Source organism: Chiloscyllium plagiosum, unplaced genomic scaffold (genome assembly GCF_037043375.1).
Source record: "Chiloscyllium plagiosum isolate Xiang-an unplaced genomic scaffold, Cpla_swu_hap1 HiC_scaffold_5, whole genome shotgun sequence".
NCBI lineage: Eukaryota > Metazoa > Chordata > Chondrichthyes > Orectolobiformes > Hemiscylliidae > Chiloscyllium > Chiloscyllium plagiosum.
The window spans coordinates 131,328,628-131,349,187 of NW_028270143.1; the positions used below are offsets into that span (position 1 = coordinate 131,328,628).

The 20,560-nt window shown below is 45.9% G+C and overlaps 1 protein-coding gene across 1 annotated transcript; it reads left to right on the forward strand.

The window, feature by feature from the left end:
• The first annotated feature begins 17,376 nt into the window (after positions 1-17,376).
• On the forward strand, positions 17,377-20,141 carry LOC122550343 (transcriptional repressor scratch 1-like). The gene is made up of 2 exons (XM_043691071.2): positions 17,377-17,936; positions 19,405-20,141. Exons 1-2 carry the CDS (start codon positions 17,783-17,785, stop codon positions 20,130-20,132), a joined length of 882 nt encoding a protein of 293 aa, XP_043547006.2. The 5' UTR covers positions 17,377-17,782; the 3' UTR covers positions 20,133-20,141.
• The last annotated feature ends 419 nt before the right edge of the window (positions 20,142-20,560 follow it).

Genomic DNA, 20,560 nt, shown 5'->3' on the forward strand with positions numbered 1-20,560 from the left:
TCAATGCAAGGAGTGTTAGGACAATGAGTAATGAGCTTAGAGCATGGATCAGTACTTGGAACTACAATGTTGTGGCCATAACTGAGTCGTGGATTTCACTGGGGCAGGAATGGTTGCTGGATGTTCCAGGGTTTAGATGTTTTAAAAAGAACGGTGGGGGAGGGGGGAGCAGCTAAAAGAGGAGGGGGAGCAGCATTGTTAATTAGAGAGTGCCTCACACATGCAGAAAAGGAGGTTGTGAAGGAGGGTTTGTCTACTGAGTCAGTATGGGTGGAAGTCAGTTACAGGAAAGGAGCAGTCACTTTATTGGGTGTTAGCTCTAGACCCCCCCCATTAGCAGCAGAGAAATGGAAGAACAGATTGGATAGCAGATCTTGGAAAGGTGCAGATGTAACAGAGTTGTTGTTATGGATGACTTCAACTTCCCTGATATTGATTGGAACCTCCTTAGTGCAGGTGGTCTGGATAGACCTGATTGTTAGGTGTGTCCAGGAGGGATTCCTAACTCAGTATGTAGATAGGGTGACTAGGGAGAGGTCATATTGGATCTGGTGCTAGGCACAAGCCAGGCCAAGTGACAGATCTCTCAGTAGGAGACCATTTCGGTGACAGTGACCAAAGCTGCCTCACCTTTACCATAGCCATGGAGAGGGATAGGAACAGACAGTATGGGAAGATATTTAATTGGGTGAGGGGAAATTATACTGCTATCAGACGGGAGCTGTGGAGTATAAATTGGAAACAATTGTTCTACAGAAAAGGCACAACAGAAATGTGGAGGCTGTTTACGGAGCACTTATTGCGAGTTTTGGATAACTTTGTTCCACTGAGACAGGCAAGGAGTGGTAAGGTGAAGGCGCCTTGGATGACAAGAGCAGAGAAACTTCTCATCAAGAGGAAGAAGGAAACACACTTAAGGTTGATGAAGCAAGGAACTGGCACAGCTTTAGAAGATTATAGGGTAACAAGGAAAGAACTCCAAAATGGACTGAGGGGAGCAAGGAGGGGGCACAAAAAAACTTTGGCGGGAAAGATTAGGGAAAACCCAAAGGCTCAACATTTACATGAGGAATAAGAGAATGATCAGAGAGAGGGTACGGTCCATCAGGGATACTGGAGGGAATTTGTGCCTGTTGTCTGAAGAGATAGGGGAGGCCCTAAATGAGTTTCTTTGCTTCAGTATTTATTAGAAAGAGGGACCTTTTTTATTATCAGATTCCCTACAGTGTGGAAACAGGCCCTTCAGCCCAACCTGACCCTCCGAAGAGTAACCCACCCAAGACCCATTTCCCTCTGACTAATGCACCTAACACTACGGGCAATTTAGCATGGCCAACTCACCTGACCTGCACATCTTTGGACTGTGGGAGGAACCCACGCAGACACAGGGAGAATGTGCAAACTCCACACAGACGGTCGCCCGAGGCTGGAATCGAACCCGGGTCCCTGGTGCTGTGAGGCAGCGGTGCTAACCACTGAGCCACCGTGCCATATATAGTCATACCTTGTTGATAGTGAGAACATTGTGGACCAGGTTAAAAGGCTTGAACAGCTTGATATTAAGGAAGTGGATGTGCTGGAAATTCGGGGAAGCATCAAGATAGGTAAGTCCCCAGGACCGGACCAGATATCCAAGGTTGCTACGGAAGTGAGGAATGAGATTGTTGCACATCTGGTGATGATATTTGCATCCTCATTCTCCACGGGAGTAATACCTGCTGATTGGAGGGAGGCAGATGTTGTTCCTCTGTTCAAGAAAGGCAATAGGGAAATCCCTGGGAATTACAGACCAGTCAGTGTTATGTCTGTGGTAAGCAAGGTACTGGAAAGGATTCTGAAAGATAGGAGTGATGACTATTTGGAAAAATATAGTTTAATTAGTCAGCATAGCTTTATGAGGGGTAGGTCATGCCTCACAAGCCTTATTGAATTCTTTAAGGATGTGACAAGACAAGTTGATGAAAATCGAGCAGTGGATGTGGTGTATATGGATTTCAGTAAGGCATTTGATAAGGTTCCCCACGGTAGGCTCATTCAGAAAGTTAAGAGGTGTGGGATACAGGGAAATGTGTCTGTCTGGATACAGAATTAGCTGACCGAAAGAAGACAGCGAGTGGTAGTGGATGAAAAGTATTCCGCCTGGAGCTTGGTGAGCAGTGGTGTCCCATAGGGATCTGTTCTTGGGCCTCTGCTTTTTGTAGGTTTTATAAATGACTTGGTTGAGGAAGTGGAAGAGTGAGTTAGTAAGTTTGCAGATGACGCAAAGGTCGGTGGTGTTGTAGACAGTGTTGAGGTCTGTTGCAGGCTACAACAAGACATTGACAGGATGCAGAGCTGTGCTGAGAAGTGGAAGATGGAGTTCAACCTGGATAAATCTGAAGTGATTCATCTTGGAAGGTCAAATTTGAATGCTGAATACAAGGTTAAAGACAAGATTCTTGGCAGAGTGGAGGGACAGCGAGATCTTGGGGTTCATGTACATTGGTCTCTCAAAGTTGCCACCCAAGTTGATAGGGTTGTAAAGAAGGTGCTTGGTGTTTTAACTTTCATTAACAGGGGGATTGAGTTTAAGAGCTGCCAGGTTTTGCTGCTGGTTAGACCACACTTGGAATATTGTGTCCAGTTCTGGTCGCCTCATTATATGAAGGATATAGATGCTTCACAGAGGGTGCAGAGGAGATTTACCAGGATGCTGCCTGGGCTGGAGGGCTTGATTTATGAAGAGAGGTTGAGTGAGCAAGGGCTTTTTACACTGGAGAGAAGGAAGAAAGAGAGGTGACTTGATAGAGATATACAAGGTGATGAGAGGCATAGATAGGAGTAGATAGCTAGAGATGTTTCCCCACGGCAGAAATGGCTATCACAAGAGGTCGTAGTTTTAAGGTGATTGGAGGAAGGTATAGGGGAGATGTCAGGGAGTGGTGGGTGTGTGGAATGCACTACCATCAGTGATAGTAGAGTCAGGGACATTAGGGACATTTAAGCGACTGTTGGACAAGCACATGGATGGCAGTAAATTGAGTGCTGTGTAGGTTAGGATGATGTTAGATTAAGATAGATGCCCGGCACAATATCATGGGCCGAAGGGCCTGTACTGTGCTGTACTGTTCTATGTTCTAGATGCTGCCTGACCTGCTGTGCTTTTCCAGCATCACTCTCTTGATTCTAATCTCCAGCATCTGCAGTCCTCACCTTCACCTCGCTGACTAAGTGAACATGCTTCAGTAGTCGTACCATTACAGTTTTAATATGCATTTTCTTTCCTCATACACTCTTTTCCGAGGATTCCTTAGATGCGCATGGTACTGCCATAGATTTCCCATTAGGGAAGCAGAAGACAGGAAATTATAGGTCAGTTAGCCTGACCTCCGTCATTGGTAAGATTTTAGAATGCCTAATTAAGGATGGGATTGCAGAATATTTAGAAATGAAATAGGGCTGAGTCAGCATGGCTTCATCAAGGTCATGTCCGACAAAGCTGTTAGAATTCTTTGAGGAGGCGAAAACTAGAAAAAGGAACCCAGTGGACATGATCTATTTGGATTTTGAGAAGGCCTCTGACAAGATGCCGCGTAGAGACTGCTAAATAAGAGCCCATGGTGTTAGGGGTAAGGTAGTGGCATGGGTAGAGGTTTGGCTGACTGGCAGAAGACCAACAGTAGGGATAAAGAGGTCTTTTTCAGGATGGCAGCTGGTGACTGGTGGAGTTCCTTAGGGGTCCATATTGGGACCACAATTATTCACATTATACATTCGTGGTCTGAACGAAGGAGCTAAGGGTACTGTTGCTAAGTTTGCAAATGGTACGAAGACAGTTGGAGGGGCAGGTCGTGATGAGGAAGCGGGGTGGCTGCAGAAAAACCTGGACAGTTTGGAGAGTGGGCAAACAAGTGGCAGATGGAATACAATGTGGGAAAGTGGGAGGTTATGCACATTGGCAGGAAGAATAGAGGCGGGGACTATTTTCGAAATGGGGAAAGTTTCAGAAATTTGCATCACAAAGGGACCTGGGAATTCTACTTCAAGGTTCTCTTAAGGTTAACATGCAGCTTCAGTTGGAGTTAGGAAGGCAGCTACAATGTTAGATTCATTTCAAAAGGGCTAGAATACAAGAATACAGTCGAGCTCTGGTTTGAAGCTCTGGTCAGACTACATTTGGAATATTGTCAACCGTTTTGGACTCTGTATCTAGGGAAGGGTGTGCTGGCCTTGGAGGGGGTCCAGAGGAGGTTCACAAGAATGATCCTGGGGGTGAAGGGCTTGCCATGTGACGAGCGGTTGAGGGCTCTGAGTCTGTACTCGATGGAGTTTAGAAGGATTAGATTAGATTACAGTGTGGAAACAGGCCCTTCAGCCCAACAAGTCCACACCGACCCGCCAAAGCGCAACCCACCCATACCCCTACATTTACCCCTTACCTAACACTACGGGCAATTTAGCACGGCCAATTCACCTGACCTGCACATCTTTGGACTGTGGGAGGAAACCGGAGCACCCGGAGGAAACCCATGCAGACACGGGGAGAACGTGCAAACTCCACACAGTCAGTCACCTGAGGCGGGAATTGAACCCAGGTCCCTGGCGCTGTGAGGCAGCAGTGCTAACCACTGTGCCACCGTGCCACCCATAAAGGGAATCTCCAACCAGACCCATGCCCCAACCCTATCACTCCACATTTCCCCTGACCAATGCACCTAACCTACCCCTGAACATTACGAACAATTTAGCTTGGCCAATTCACGTAACCTGCACATCTTTGGACTGGAAGAGGAAACCAGAGCACCCAGAGGGGAATCCTTGCAGGCACAGGGAGAATTGCTAACTCCACACAGTCGCCTGAGGCTGGAACTGAACCCAGGCCCCTGGCGCTGTGAAGCAACAGTGCTAACCACTGAGCTACTGTGTCACCTGAGGGGGGATCTGACTGAATCTGACAGAATACTGAGAGGCCTGGATAGCGTGGAAGTAGAGAAGATGTTTCCACTAGCAGGGGTGGATAGGACCCGAGGGCACTGCTTCAGAGTAAAGGGATGATCCTTTCAAATGGAGATGAGGAGGAATTTCTTCAGCCAAAGGATGGCTAATCTGTGGAACTCACTGCTGTGGAAAGGTGTGGAGGCCAAGTCATTGAGTCCTATTGAAGACAGAGATAGATAGTTTCTTGATTGATAAGAGGATCAAGGATTGTGGGGACAAGGCAGGGGAATGGGATTGAGATACGTATCAGCAATGATCAAATGGCAGAGCAGACTCAACAGTGCAAACAGCTTCCATATCTAATGGTCTTAATGTTCTTACAAATAACTTTAGGATTCCATTGTTATTACATTGTAAGCATGTTATTTTATTTACATCAATTTTCTGCTCTAGCTTTTCTGCTTTATTATTTTGTCAGCCTTCTCTTTGTTTCCTAATACTAACACCGTTTTTATCTCTTGACTTTCTATTCCTCCCTGTTGATTCCAATATGTCCCTTTCCCCATTGGTCTGTGTGAGATAGATATTTCTGCCTGAACCACCATTCCTCCCATCATTGGCACTTGACACACATTTAGATATTTGCAGGTGTTATTGAAACACTATTTCAGAATTCATCCGAAAGCATAACTTTCTCTCACATTCTCAAATTATCTGAATTCAGCGATCGCAACCACTGATCCTACTGCATTTCTTTCCTTTTGCTAATTCTACAAATGAGTAATTAAGTTTATTTCTTATAGTCCTAAGTTTTGTTTAATAAAGTTGAGGGACAGGCTCATAGGCATTGAGTATTTCCCTTTTAACAGTTCGATAGACTGCAGACTGCTCTTCTAACAGACACATTCACAGCTCTACCCAAGAAAAAAACTCTCCCAATAAGGTCCATGCTATCAGCTCCACCCTCTCAAGCGTTGATGATTTGTGGTTAAATTAAATCCCTCAGTTGAATCAGAATCATTCTCTGAACTACAGTCTGTTTTTCCTTCCCTCACTTCAATCTTTCGTCTTGCCAGGACCCCACTCCCATGGATGTACAAATCTCAGTAAAGGGTCACTTCTATCTCGGTATTTCTTGCTCAGATGGTTTATCTGTAACTAGTTACTTTTCAGCAAGCCTCTGCTCATTCATTCAATCATAATTTATTTAGGTAATATCTCTCCTTGTGCCTGTGAAAGAAAATTGCTGACTCAGCTCACTTATTTCTTAACATGGCATCCCTAATTTCATGTCTTCAACAGCCTGTCGATTTGTCCCCCTCTCTGACATCTCCACGTCTTCTGCTTCTGGAGCTTTCTTCTGACTGGCTTCTGAGCAACTCAGGAGATCTTCCTGGGCCTAACCGTTTGCAGGCTACAGAGGAAGTGAGCACTGCAGATGCTGGAGATCAGAGTCGAGAGATTGGTGCTGGAAAAGCACAGCCGGTCAGGCAGCATCCGAAGAGCAGAAGAATCGACGTTTCGGGCAAGAGCCCTTTTGGAGGTGACAGCTACCGGGATTTCTGATGTCCTGGATCTCTTCACTGTAAAACTTGCTCCTGTAAGCCAGACCACAAGCTTGCCTTTTCTGAGCATTGAACTCAGGGCCTTCAGATTATGAGACTGACACACTGCCTACTGCGCTAAGAAGGCCACTAGCCCCATTCCTGGCCTCGTTCCTGATGAAGGGCTTTTGCCCAAAGTGTCGATTTTTTTTTCTGCCCCTCGGATGCTGCCTGACCTGCTGTACTTTTCCAGCACCACTCTGATCTTGACTGCGATCTCCAGCATCTGCAGTACCCACTCCTGCCCTCCGTAAGCCAGACTTCCACAGAACTGGAAAATAAAATTGTTTTTCCTCTACTTCTGTACCAAACTTCCCAATTTATGATAATATACGAAGAACCTTCGTCAAATCCCACCTTCAAAAGGAAACTTATTTACTCCCCGTAACCCTTCTGCTAAAAGGCATCATTCAACTTTTTTAAAACATTAAATCCCATCTGCCACTGCTCGGCCTATCTTACTAACCCATCTCTGCCCCGTTGCAATTGATTAATATCATCCTCACTCTGCCACACCTCTAAGTTTGTTATCATCAGAAAATATTGAAATTTTACTTAGTGTCACAATCATTTATTCTTTATCAAAAATCAATAGCGCTAGCTCTGTCCCTTGAGGGACAATTGATGAACAATGATAGACATTTAAGAAAATAGATGGGGGTGGGTACTGCAGATGCTGGAAATCAGGGTCTAGGTTAAAGTGGTGCTGGAAAAGCATAGCAGGTCAGGCAGCATCCAAGGAGCAGGACTTTAAGACAATAGTTCAAAGCTCACAACAAAGATATCCCGGGGAGAAACAAGGATTCCAGGAAAGGAATAAGCCAAACAGGGTTAACCAAGGAGGTTCAGGATAGTGTCAAATTAAGAGAAAAGACAATGTTGCGAAGATGCATGGGAAACTGGAATGTTCAAATCACTTTTTAGATTAGATTAGATTACTTACAGTGTGGAAACAGGCCCTTCAGCCCAACAAGTCCACACCGCTCCGCCGAAGCGCAACCCACCCATACCCCTACATTTACTCCTTACCTAACACTACGGGCAATTTAGCATGGCCAATTCACCTGACCTGCACATCTTTGGACTGTGGGAGGAAACCGGAGCACCCGGAGGAAACCCACGCAGACACGGGGAGAATGTACAAACTCCACACAGTCCCGTTGCCCGAGGCGGGAATTGAACCCGGGTCTCTGGCGCTGTGAGGCAACAGTGCTAACCATTGTGCCACCGTGCCGCCCACAAAGCTTTGGAAGCTAACAGAAAATAACAGAAAATAACTGAAAAAATAAAGAGGGAGAAAATAAACTAGAATGATAAACTAGCAGGTAAGATAAAATTATACAACAAGAGCTTCTTTAAGTAATAAAAGGAACAGAGAAGCCAAAATAAATAAAACAACCATATTGAGAGAAAAAGGACCAAGGAAACTAATGGTGCTAAAGGCCCACAGGTTTTCTGGAACTGATGAGTTATATTCTCGGCAAATGTTATGCCTGCTAAATTCATTAGAATCATTTGATAAGGTAACCTGTATTTGACATTTGATTTGATTTGCTGTATTGTCACGTGGACCTAAGTGCGATGTAAAGCTTTGTTTACGAGTAGTACAGGAGATCATAGTGAGCAAGGACAGACACATCATAGAGTGAGAAAAACTTGGACAGAGTGAGGCGAGCGGGTTACACCGCACAGAACATACGGGAGGCAAGATCAACATGAACAAGATCAGGATTATTTGAGGCTGGAGAGTCCATTCATCGGTCTAAAAACAGCAGGGAAGAAACTGTTCCTGAACCTGTTGGTGTGTGTGTGTGTGTTCAGGTTTCTGTACCTTCTGCCTGATGGAAGAACTGATCATTGACTTCAGGAAGAAAGGAGGACATACCCCCATCTACATCAACGGAGCGGAGGTGGAGAGGGTGGAGAGGGTGAAGTCCCTCAGAGTGACGGGAACTGACAATCCGTCCTGGCCTTCCCACGTGGATGCGACAGTCAGGAAGGTACTGAGATCATTACCAGGGTGCGATGGATCTTTGATAATGTTTGAGGCCTTTCCGCAGCAGGGAGCCATGTAAATGGAGTCCATGGTTGGAAGGTTGGTTTCTGTGATGGTCTGGGCTGTACACACCACCTTCTGTAGTTTCTTACAGTCCTGGGCAGGGCAGTTACCGTACCAGGCCGTTATCCACCTGGACAGTATGCTCTCAATGGTGTACCTGGAGACGTTGGTGATGATCGTTATGGACACGCTGAATTTCCTGAGCTGCCCGAGGAGGAAGAGGTGTCGTTGTACCTTCCTGACTGTCACATCCACGTGGGAAGACCAGGACGGGTTGTCAGTTCCCGTCACTCTGAGGGACTTGACCCTCTCCACCCTCTCCACCTCCGCTCCGTTGATGTAGATGGGGGTATGTCCTCCTTTCTTCCTGAAGTCAATGATCAGTTCTTTAGTTTTGCCGACGGTGAGAGACAGGTAGTTCCTGTTGCACCGCGTCACCAAGCCCTGGATCTCCTCTCTGTATTCTGACTCGTCGTCGTTAGATATCCGTCCTACCATGGTGATGTCATCAGTGAACTTGGAGGTGGTGTTTGTTTGGGATTAGGTTACACAGTGTGGGTGTACAGGGAGTATGGTAGGGGGGTGAGGACGCATCCTTGGGGGCCTCCAGTGTTGAGGGTTATCATGGAGGAGGTGCATTTGTCTATCTTCACTGACTGCAGTCTGTGGGTCAGGAAGCTGAGGATCCAGTTGGAGAGGGTGGAGCCGAGACCAAGGTCACAGAGGATTGGGATCAGTCTGGAGGGGATTATGGGGTTGAAGGCGAAGCTGTAGTCAATGAGCAAGAGCCTGACGTAGGTTTCCTTGTTGCCCAGATGTTCCAGGGATGAATGCTATGGCATTCACTCGGGATCTGTTACACAAGTATGCAAATTGTAGAGAATCGAGGCAGGCTGGGAGATGAGAGATGGTGTGGACCACGACCAGTCTCTCAAAGCACTTCATGATTATCTGAAAGTCCGAGGCACTGGGCGGTAGTCATTGAGGCATGTTGCATGTGCTTGGTGATGGTGGACCTCTTGAAGCAAGTGGGGACTTTGGCTTGTAGGAGGGAGATGTTGGTGAGTACCTCTGTCACCTGCTCTGCACACTATCTCAGTACAAGGCCAGGGTCTCTGTCCACGCCTGTCACTTTCCTCGGCTTGACTCTCAGGAAGATCAGTCTGACATCTGCAGCGGTGACAGAGAGAAGGGGCACATCCAGGGCTGTCGGGGCAGGTGATACCACACTGCTGGTATTCTGCCCACACTGAGCATAGAAAGCAGATATTTTGATTTCCAAAACGTGTTAGATAAGATATCACACATAAAACTACTCAATAAGATCTCAGTCAGGCAAGAGCTCATGGTGTGAAGGTCCATGTATTAGCATGGATAGAGAGTTAGCTAGTGAATACAAGGCAGAGTGTTGGGATAAAGGGGACATTTTCACGATGACAACCTGTAACTAGTGGAGTGCCTCAGTGATCAATGCTGAGCTACAATTATAACAATAACTTGGATAAGGAAAGTGAATACACTATCACCAAGCTTATGGATGACACAAGAATATGTGAGAACAGAAAAAATATCTGCGGAGACTTACAGACGGGTCATGTGAGTGAGCAAACATTTGCCAATCATTTAAAGTGACTCACTGTTTTCTGCCCTTGTGCCATCTTTTTAAAGCAAATTTGCCATTGGTCCTCCTAATCCAGCAGCCTCAGTTATATTAACACACTGGAGTGAACTGGTGCGTTAGGTTGCACTCCAAGGACAATGTCAGCTCTAGGGTGGATCTCGAACACATAAAATGATGAGGGGCATGGATAGGATAAGTAGGCAAAGTCTTTTCCCTGGGGTCGGGGAGTCCAGAACTAGAGAGTATAGGTTTAGGGTGAGAGGGGAAAGATATAAAAGAGACCTAAGGGGCAACGTTTTCACACAGAGGGTGGTATGTGTATGGAATGAGCTGCCAGAGGATGTGGTAGAGGCCGGTACAATTGCAACATTTAAAAGGCATCTGGATGGGTATATGAATAAGAAGGGTTTGGAGGGATATGGGCCGGGTGCTGGCAGGTGGGACTAGATTGGGTTGGGATATCTGGTCAGCATGGACGGGTTGGACAGAAGGGTCTGTTTCCATGCTGTACATCTCTATGACTCTATGATTGAAGAATACAATGGACTCATATTCCTATTATTGTTTAATATTAGTATATTCATTGGATTAGATGCCTATCTTCCAGTTCAGGTAGAAGATGAGCCTTGGTGAACATTCTTCCATTAACCACCTGAAGAGAGTACATGTTCCTGATGGGACAAAGAGAAAATCTTCCCCGTCAATGTCCCAGAATTTTTAAACTATGACAAAGGGTGTATGTAGCCAACAAAACAAATTATGGCCCATAAGAAATCCAACTCAGGGAAGAAAAGGAGAGAAGAAAAGGAGATTAGAATACAAACCCAGAACATTTTCAGTAACAAAAATAGAAATTACTGGAGAAACGCAACAGGTCTGGCAACAGAGTTGAGGGAAGAAAGCAAGATTTACATTTCGAGACCAGGGACTGTTAGCAGCTGGGAAAATGGAGTCTTCTTGTTTGGGGGTGGTGGGGATGGGTTGGTGGGGGGGGGGGGGGGGGGGGTGGGTAGGTAGGTATAGATGGAACCGAGAGAGAGAGAAATATGAAAGGGGTAGGTCAACAAGGAGACTTTGGGTAGCAGGCCAGGCCAGAGCAGAAGGTGAATAAATCATAATCAGGGCTAATAGTAGGAGAAAATGGGCGAGCTATCCTGGATGCAATCCACATAATGAGATAATGGGCCTTGAAGTACATGAGACTGGGTCATTGTGCTAAAAGCAACCCATGGCATAACGGGACTGGATATAGTATGGGTTAAAAAACATAGAAGGATGGAATCAGATTCGAAGGTTATTGGACTCGATGTTGAGCCCCAAACGGAAAATGAGATGCTAACTTTGAGCGTGCACTGAGGCTGGCTGTAACACTGCAGCAGGCCTCCAACAGGAGTAGCTCATAAGGCTGTGTAATTAGCCCCTTGTTATACCCCTTATACTGTACACTCAACAATGTGTGGCTAAATTCAGATCTAACTCTGTTGACAAATTTGCTGATGATACCACTGTAGTGGATTGGAACTCAAAACAACAGAGTACAGGACAGAGAGAGGCAGCTTAATGGTATGATATAAAGACAACATTCTCTCCCTCAAAGTCAGCAAAAGGAAGGAGCTAGTCCCCCCCCACCCCCCACCCCCGAGGGTCCCAGCCTCATTCCTGATGAAGGGCTTTTGCCTGAAACGTCAATTCTTTTTGTACTCATGCATTCATGGACGAGGCTAGACCAGCATTTATGGCTCATCCCAGAGGGCAGTTAAGAATCAACTGCATTGGTCTGGAGTCACACGTATGCTAGACCAGATAAAGATGGCAGTTTCCTTTCCTAAAGGGCATTCGTGAACCAGATGGGTTTTTCCTGACAATCGACAACAGTTTCATAATCACTATTAAACTTTTAATTGACATTCCACGACCTTATACGGCTGGAATTGAAACTGGGTCCCCAGAGCATTACGTGGGTCTCTGGGTTAACGGTGCTGCGACAATACCACTTGGCTATCCCCTTCCGTCTTAAACTGAGACAAACTGTCAGAAGAATTACGGATGTAAGTGGGGAGGGACTGGACAAGGGAGAAAATACAGAGGTAGATAGAAATAGGTTCTGTGGGGCAGGACATTACAGGCAGTCCTGTTTGTTGAATTCGGGGAGACTCCCAGGAGAGCTTTCTAGATATCTTCAGAGTCTCCCTGCAGAGGTCAAAGATGTCCACCTGGGTGACACTGGATGGTTACCAACTAACATGTAGTAGGTTCATTCAGCAAAGTACCAAGTTAAATATCACACAACACCAGGTTATAGTCCCACAGGTTTATTTGGAAGCACTAGCTTTCAGAGCACTTATCTTTCATCAGGTGTTTGTGGAGAATAAGATTGTAAGACATTGCAAGCTGAGGATTAGAGGAAATGCCTGCTCACAGCCAATTTACACCACCCTTCATTACCTCCTGGGCCACACGTGGCAGAGTCTGCCGATCGTGCAGTGGACTCACCAGTGATAACAAGTCAATCTCACTTCTAAGGGACATCTTAGTAATGAAAAGACTGCTAAGCTCAGCAACCATAACAGTAAAAGTGCAGGTTCCCTCGTTTAGCTGAGATGGAATTCATAACGAAGACATGGAATAATAATCAACCAGTGGTGAGAAAAATCATCTGGTGGAGAACAGACTTCGGTGGGGAAAAGAACAAAGTTGGGCTGGGTAGACTGCAAGGAAAGGTTCATAGGTTAAACAGGAGCTGAATAATGAACAGTGTTGATTCAAGCACAGTCAGGATATATTCCCTCCAAAGGTAAAGGTGAAACAAACAAAACCAGGACTCCCTGGATGACAAATAACAGATTACGGTAAAGGAAAATTAAATAGTGTAATAGGTAACAGGTAGGTGAAAGTGAGGCCTGCAGATGCTGGAGATCAGAGTCAAGATCAGAGTGGTGCTGGAAAAGCACAGCAGGTCAGGCAGCATCCGAGGAGCAGGAGAATCGACGTTTCGGGCAAAAGCCCTTCATCAGGAATGAGGCAGGGAGCGTCCGCGTTGGAGAGATAAATGGGAGGGGGATGGGGCTGGGGAGAAGGTAGCAAAGAGTACAATAGGTGAATGGGAGCGGGGATGGAGGTGATAGGTCAGAGGGGAGGGTGGAGTGTATAGGTGGGAAGTGGCAGGTAGGACAGGTCATGGGGACGGTGCTGAGCTGGAAGGTTGGAACTGGGGTGAGGTGGGGGGAGGGGAAATGAGGAAATTGGTGAAGTCCAGATTGATGCCCTGAGGTTGAAGTGTTCCGAGGCGGAAGATGAGGCGTTCTTCCTCCAGGCGTCGGGTGGTGAGGGAGCAGCGGTGGAGGCTGCCCAGGACATCAGGTTTTAGGCAATAAAGAAACGTGGGTTCCAAGCTGAACAGAGAGACTTCAGAAACACAGAAAGTCGGAGTGGGAGTTGACTATTCAGTTCTTCAAGCCTGCCTTGCCATTCAGTATGATTATGGCTGATCCCATTCTCTCTCTATACCCCTCGGTGCCTTTAATGAAGAATTTATCTATCTTTCGCTTGAAGGTACTCAATCTTCTGTGGCAGCAAGTTCCACAGGTTAAACACCCTCTAATATGGTCTACCCCATATCCTGACACTTTGATTCTCTGGTTCCACACTCCCAAACCAGGTGACACATCTTCGCTGCATATGGTCTGCCTGGTACAGTCAGAATTGTACATGTTTCAATCAGATTCCCTCTCGTTCTTCTCAACTCTAGTGAATACAGATGCAGGGTATATTTTAAGATTAAATTAGATTCCCTACACTGCGGAAACAGGCCCTTCGGCCCAACAAGTCCACGCCGACCCTCCAAAGAGTAACCCACCCAGACCCATTTCCCTCTGACTGATGCAGCTAACACTACCGGCAATTTAGCATGGCCAATTCACCTGACCTGCACATCTTTGGACTGTGGGAGGAAACTGGAGCACCCGGAGGAAACCCACACAGACATGGGGAGAATGTGCAAACTCCACATCTCTCCTCACTGTCCTGTCATCTTAGTATCAATCTAGTGAACCTTTGCTGCACTCTAAGTGTGTCAAATATATCCCCTCTTGTGTAGGGAGACCAAAACAGTGCACAATAGTCCAGCTGTGGCCTCACCAAGGCTGTGTATAAGTGTGTTTAAGTGTGTATAAGTGCAGTAAGGCATCCCTACTTCTGAACTCTAGTCTTCTTGCAATGGAGGTTGATACACCACCTGACTTCTTAATTGATTGCTGCACCTGCCCTCTCCACTTATATTTCTAATGGACATGAGAGAAAAAGCAACTAAGGTTAGTAAAGAGGGATTATGGTTAAAGACTGGCTGCTACGAGAAAGAGAAATCCATGAGATTTCTATAAGCACATCAATCATGGAAGGATGGTAAAATGAGAAATTAGGCCAATTAGTGACCACAACGAGGAGTTACGTATGGAGGCAAGAGGTGTGGCGAAATGAACATTGAATTGAATTGAATTTATTGTCACGTGTACCGAGGCACGGTGAAAAGCTTTGTCATCTGTCCTTACTGAAGAAGGAGATGCTCTCCAGGCCATGGTGACACTAGAGAAAACACTTAATCCCTAGGATGGTTTAAAATTGATAAGGATATTGGAAAAGCTGTAGGTACTTAAAGCTATGCAAAAGTGAGGACTGCAGATGCTGGAGATCAGAGTCAAGATTAGAGTGGTGCTGGAAAAACACAGCAGGTCAGGCAGCATCTGAGCAGGAGTGACAAGTTACTGGGACCAGACCAAATGCAGCCAAAGATATTGAAGGTGATGAGATTGGAGATTGCAGGACACCTGCACTAAAATTGCAATCTTCACTGGATTCAGGTGTAATGTCCAAGGACTGGAGAATTGCAAACAATATGTCCTTATTCAACAAAGTTTGTAAAGATAGGCCCAGTAATTACAGACCAGAGAATTTATCTTTAGTGGCGTGAAGCTTCTAGAAACAATTATTTGAAACAGAATTAATAGTCAGATGTAGAAAAGTGAGTTAATTTGTAGGAGTCAGGGTGGATTTGTTGAGATTAGATTAGATTCCCTACAGTGTGGAAACAGGCCCTTTGGCCCAACCAGTCCACACTGACCCAACAAAGAGTAACCTACCCAGACCCATTTCCCTCTGACGAATGCACCTAACACTACGGGCAATTTAGCATGGCCAATTCACCTAACCTGCATATCTTTGGACTGTGGGAGGAAACCGGAGCACCTGGAGGAAACCCATGCAGACACGGGGAGAACGTGCAAACTCCACACAGACAGTAGCCTGAGGCTGGAATCGAACCTGCAGCTGGAGATTTTTGAAGAGGTAACAGAGTGCTGCAAGAGAGGAAGGCTGTTGATGTGGTGTAGCTGGACATCCAAAAGGTATTCAATATGATCCCATATAACATATGCATGAGGAAACATATTGGTCATGCAATAAAAGGGACAGTAACAACATGGACACAATGGAAACAATAGTTAATAGGCATTTTTTGGACTGGATGGAAGTCTGAGAATGTCACAGGGAGCTGTATTCGAATCCTTGCCTTTTTTTATATACATATATGATCGAGATCTCAGTTTATATTTTGAATTTTAATGCTAACACAAAATTTAGATTTGTAACTTATGAGAAGGACAACAGTGTAGAGCATCAAAAGGAGGAGCATGAATTGATACACGTTGGTGCAAAGAACATGGAGTAACAGTATGAAATAAGGTTTCTATCCTAAATGAGTGTGCAGGAAGAGAGAAGCTTGATGTATATGCTGATACATCGTTAAAGCTGGCAGGACAGGTAGAAAAAGCTCTTTTAAAAAGTTTTAGATTGGATGGTTAAGAACGTTCAGTTATGAAGTTAGATTGGAGATGTCAAGACTTAGAGTAAAGGGAAGACCCTTTAGAACAGAGATAAGGAGAAATTTCTTCAGCCAGAGAGTGGGGAATCTATGGAATTCATTGCCACAGAGGGCTGTGGAGGCCGGGTCACTGAGAATATTTAAGGCGGAGATAGATAGATCTTGGTTATCAAGGAGATCAAGGGTTATGCGGAGAAAGCAGGAGAATCAGTTTGAGAAACTTATCAGCCATGATTGAATGGTGGAGCATACTCAATGGGCTGAATGGCCTAATTTCTGCTCCTATGTCTTATGGTCTCAAGACAGTTTTCCCTGGAGATGAGAAGGCTGAGGGGAGATTTGATAGAAGTTTTCAAAATCATGAGGCATCTGGACAGAACTGATATGGAGGTGATCAATTGAGATTTTCAAGGGAGTATTAGATAATTATTTAAATAGAATCAATTACATGGTTATGAGGAAAAGTTAAAATGCTCAGAGCCAGTTCTGAGGAAAGGTCACTGGACCCAAACATTAACTCTGATTTCTCTCCATGAGTGCTGCCAGACCTGCTGAGCTTTTCCAGCAACTTCTGTTTCTGTTTCTGATTTACAGCGCCCGCAGTTCTTTCGGTTTTTAATTTGCTCAGATCCAATAGAGGCACAATGGTCAAATAGCCTTCTTTTACACTATAACGAAAGGACTAAAAAGACAATAAAGTCAGAGAAAACAAACCACAAAGCAGACACGAGGATGCCAAAAGGCCTACCCTGTTCCTATTTCTTTTGATCTTATGTAGCCTTAACATTTCTGTGCATTCATTTCACAGAAACAGAGGAGTTTGTGATTTTGATCCAGTTCCATGGGATCTTTCATACTCAAACGGGCAGGCAAAGGGAAGTTTCAGTCTAACGTTTAGTCTAGTAGACAGCATCCCTGACAGTTTAGCACTCACCCACTACTGCACCCAATTATCAGTCTCGGCTGTAGCTCAATTTTGTGGAGTGAGGTTTGAGCCTACAAGCTCCTGACTGATGTGACAGTACCAACGACTGACATTAAAACCCTTTGGGACGGTAAGGCCTAATCCAGAATTAGATCAGCACATTCCAGCGAACCAAAACCATTTTGATCTCTATGATTCAACTCATATTATGAACTCCGAGGCAGTCTTGGGGTGGGGAAAAAAAGTATGGGGGAGAAAATGAAGAGAGCGGCGGCAGCAAACGAAAAATTGAATTCGTCTGGCGTAATGTGGATCCCCAAGAGAATTTTTGATGGGCTGAATTAGGCATTTTCATTTACCACCTGATCGCGACTGTATAAAACCTACAGCTGCTGACCTCACAGCCTGTAGGATTCATTCTCATCCCTCAGCCAGCTTCAGGAAGGAGCCGAGCAGGAGAGCCGCGGAGAGCTGTCCACGGTGCTGAAACTGCAATCCGGGACCGCTCCGGCGTAAGGAGACGCTGGGAGCTGTCCACGGTGCTGAAACTGCAATAAGGAGACGCTGGGAGCTGTCCACAGTGCTGAAATCAAACCCGCGGCTCTCCACCCCAGCAGAGGAGCTGTTGGGAGCTATCCAGTTCTGAAACTACACCCCGGGACTCTTCTTTCTCTCTCTCTCCGCCCTCAAGCACACTGGGATCCCTCAATCGCCGGGAACTGTCCTCCTGAAAGTACGTCCTGCTCTCTGCCCCACACACAGATCTGCAGAAGAAAAAAACATGCCGCGCTCCTTCCTAGTTAAGAAAGTCAAGCTTGATGATTTCCCGTCTCCTACAACCAGCATCCCATCTCCGACCTCAGACTACGAAAACGCTTATGGCAGACGTGCCACCAATAACGTTGGAAGCCTAACTGCTCGGCTGCACGAGAAAGGTAAATGCTCCCCGTCCTTTGATCCTGTTGCTGCGCTGTGCACAATCATTCCTCAGTCTCTGTATTCTCCACGCCGCATTTGCAAAGATTAACACCAAACGTACGCGGAAAAAAAAAATCTCGTTGGAATAACTGCATCAGGGATGTGTGCAAAAATAAGCCTCTGTAAGCATTTTACGCATTGCGTGTAATATTTTGAGGTATTTATCCAAGAATGATGTTTTCATTGATTGCATTGTTTCTTGACGCGGCCTCCCTCTCTCTCTAAATAAAGAGAATGTGTAGCTAATTTCAGTGTATACTTCTGTGAAACCTTATGGTTCGCTCTGCTTTTTTTTTTGGTAAACGATGGGAGTCTTAAAGAAGAGAGAGATGGTGCTATGTTCATCTTGTGAATGTAAAGGGGAAACAACCTCGCGTGTAGCAACTGGCTGCACCTAGAGGCAGAGAGAGAGAAAGTTGGAAAAAGACTGCAGTACAGCTATGAACGCAGGCAATGGTTCACCGGTTCCTCGTTCCTGGCTCCAACTGTCAAAGACCAATCCTTGCCTGATATATTATTAATAACAATACAATCATGCTTGTTGCATGTTCAGACAAATGAAATTCAAACAAAAATCGATTCGAAACCCTGACTTACATTTGTCCCTCTGCTTTGATTCTGGTTCTAGCAGTTTGACGCTAACAAAGGATTTGTGTGCGCGTGTTTGTGTGCATGTTTTGATTTTATTTCACACTATATTTCCCATTTCTGTGATGCTCAAGATAGCTTTCTCTGGTGCTGCATACGCGACATGCAGAGCCACGGGCCATGTTGTCCCTTGGCGTTGCAATGTTTGTTTATGGACACAATGTGACTTTATTGGCAGGGCTTGTAAGACCGGGCACCGCGCAGTCTATCGCGCTGACCCAGTCTTGGGTTGAAATTGGATTTTACATCTGACGGTGTTACAAAGGCAGTGAGACCGAACAGCTTGTTGATCACTCTGAGATCGAGTTTCATTCACTGGAATGCGGCCCTCTGCAGCTCAACTGCCCAGTCTCTCGCGACAGGCGTCGAGATGACTGTTATTGTGTGAAAGGCAGAGTTATTGTGTGTGCGTCTGCGCTCAGGACGAATATAATGCAATTCTTTTATTAATATTTTTATTTGTACACACAGAAACTGCAACTCGGAGCTAAATGCAATGTGCATGTTATTGGCTCGTTTGCTGTGAAGTCATTTGCCGAGGCGGGTCACATTCATAGCGCATGGGTCCTAGCTTTTGTTCCCCAGTTGTAATGTTACTAAAAATAAATTGCAAGCTGCAGTTTGCTTGTTGCGGTATATAAATAGCGGAAACTGCATTTTTAAAAAAGGAGGCTGTATTTAAGGACACAGCGATTCCTGCTGTGACCTCTCGTCCTTAATGAATGAAGTGAACAAAGATCTCCATCTCTTTCTCTGTTTTTTTTCCCTAATTGCCAGGGTACATCGGTGACTACATCACGCCTTCCGTTTACGATGGAGAGCCCCAGAACGCGATTAAATTGTCTTCGCCCGACCCTATCTATGCAGCGGTTCATGGTGAGTACGGAGTCCCTGACTCGGAGTCACCAGACAGCCCACACTCGGGGATTACAAGCGGCTACATCAACGGCGATGCGGCGGTGAGCGAAGGCTACACGGTGGACGCCTTCTTCATCACTGACGGCAGATCGAGACGGAAGGCCATTGCCGGGACCAGAAGCTCCATCCAGCGTCACACATGCAACGAGTGCGGCAAGACCTACGCCACCTCGTCCAACTTGAGCCGGCACAAGCAGACCCACCGGAGCCTGGATAGTAAGATGGCCAAGAAATGCCCAACCTGTGCCAAGGTCTATGTGTCCATGCCGGCCATGGCCATGCATCTCCTCACTCATGACCTCAAGCACAAGTGTGAAATCTGTGGCAAAGCCTTCAGCAGACCCTGGCTCCTCCAAGGTCACATGCGGTCCCATACCGGAGAGAAACCGTTCGGCTGCGCTCACTGTGGGAAAGCCTTTGCAGACCGCTCCAACCTCAGAGCCCACATGCAAACTCACTCAGCTTTCAAACACTTCAAGTGCAAAAGGTGCAATAAGACCTTTGCTTTGAAGTCCTATCTGAACAAGCATTATGAATCCGCCTGTTTTAAAGGCGCTCTCCCGGCACTGAACGCGGTTGAAGCCTGATCTCCACTCGCCCCCCCCCCCCCCCCCAACCCTCCCCCCCCCCCACCCCACCCCCTCCTTGTCCTTCCTTCCTACCACCATTACCCCATCCCCAACACTTCCCCTCCTTGCATCAATAATCCCTCAAGCATCAAGGAACCCCACGGAAACACGAATACAGGGGGAAATGCTACGCGTTATAGCACATGGAAAATATTTTCTATAAGAAAGAAGTGAAGACAAAAAAAAACTGCTTGCAATCTTCGAATAGACTGGACACAGAACAACTTCCTAACTCAAGCTGTAGAGAACACTCAACCCTTACCAAATCACTCGCTGAAATTCAGCGGGAGGGGAGGGCAGTAAAGTGTTTGTAACTATTGAGAGGTCAAACCTTTTTTTTAAACAAAAAAAAACAGAGCTCGGAGGACAATAATGTACTTTTGCCA

What these genes read in the sequence shown, in the direction of transcription:
- LOC122550343 (XM_043691071.2), top strand. Translation starts at nt 17,783, where the DNA reads ATGCCGCGCTCCTTCCTAGTTAAGAAAGTCAAGCTTGATGATTTCCCG. An exon ending in TGCTCGGCTGCACGAGAAAG is followed by an intron (nt 17,937 to 19,404) that starts GTAAATGCTCCC and finishes CCTAATTGCCAG; the next exon opens with GGTACATCGGTGACTACATC.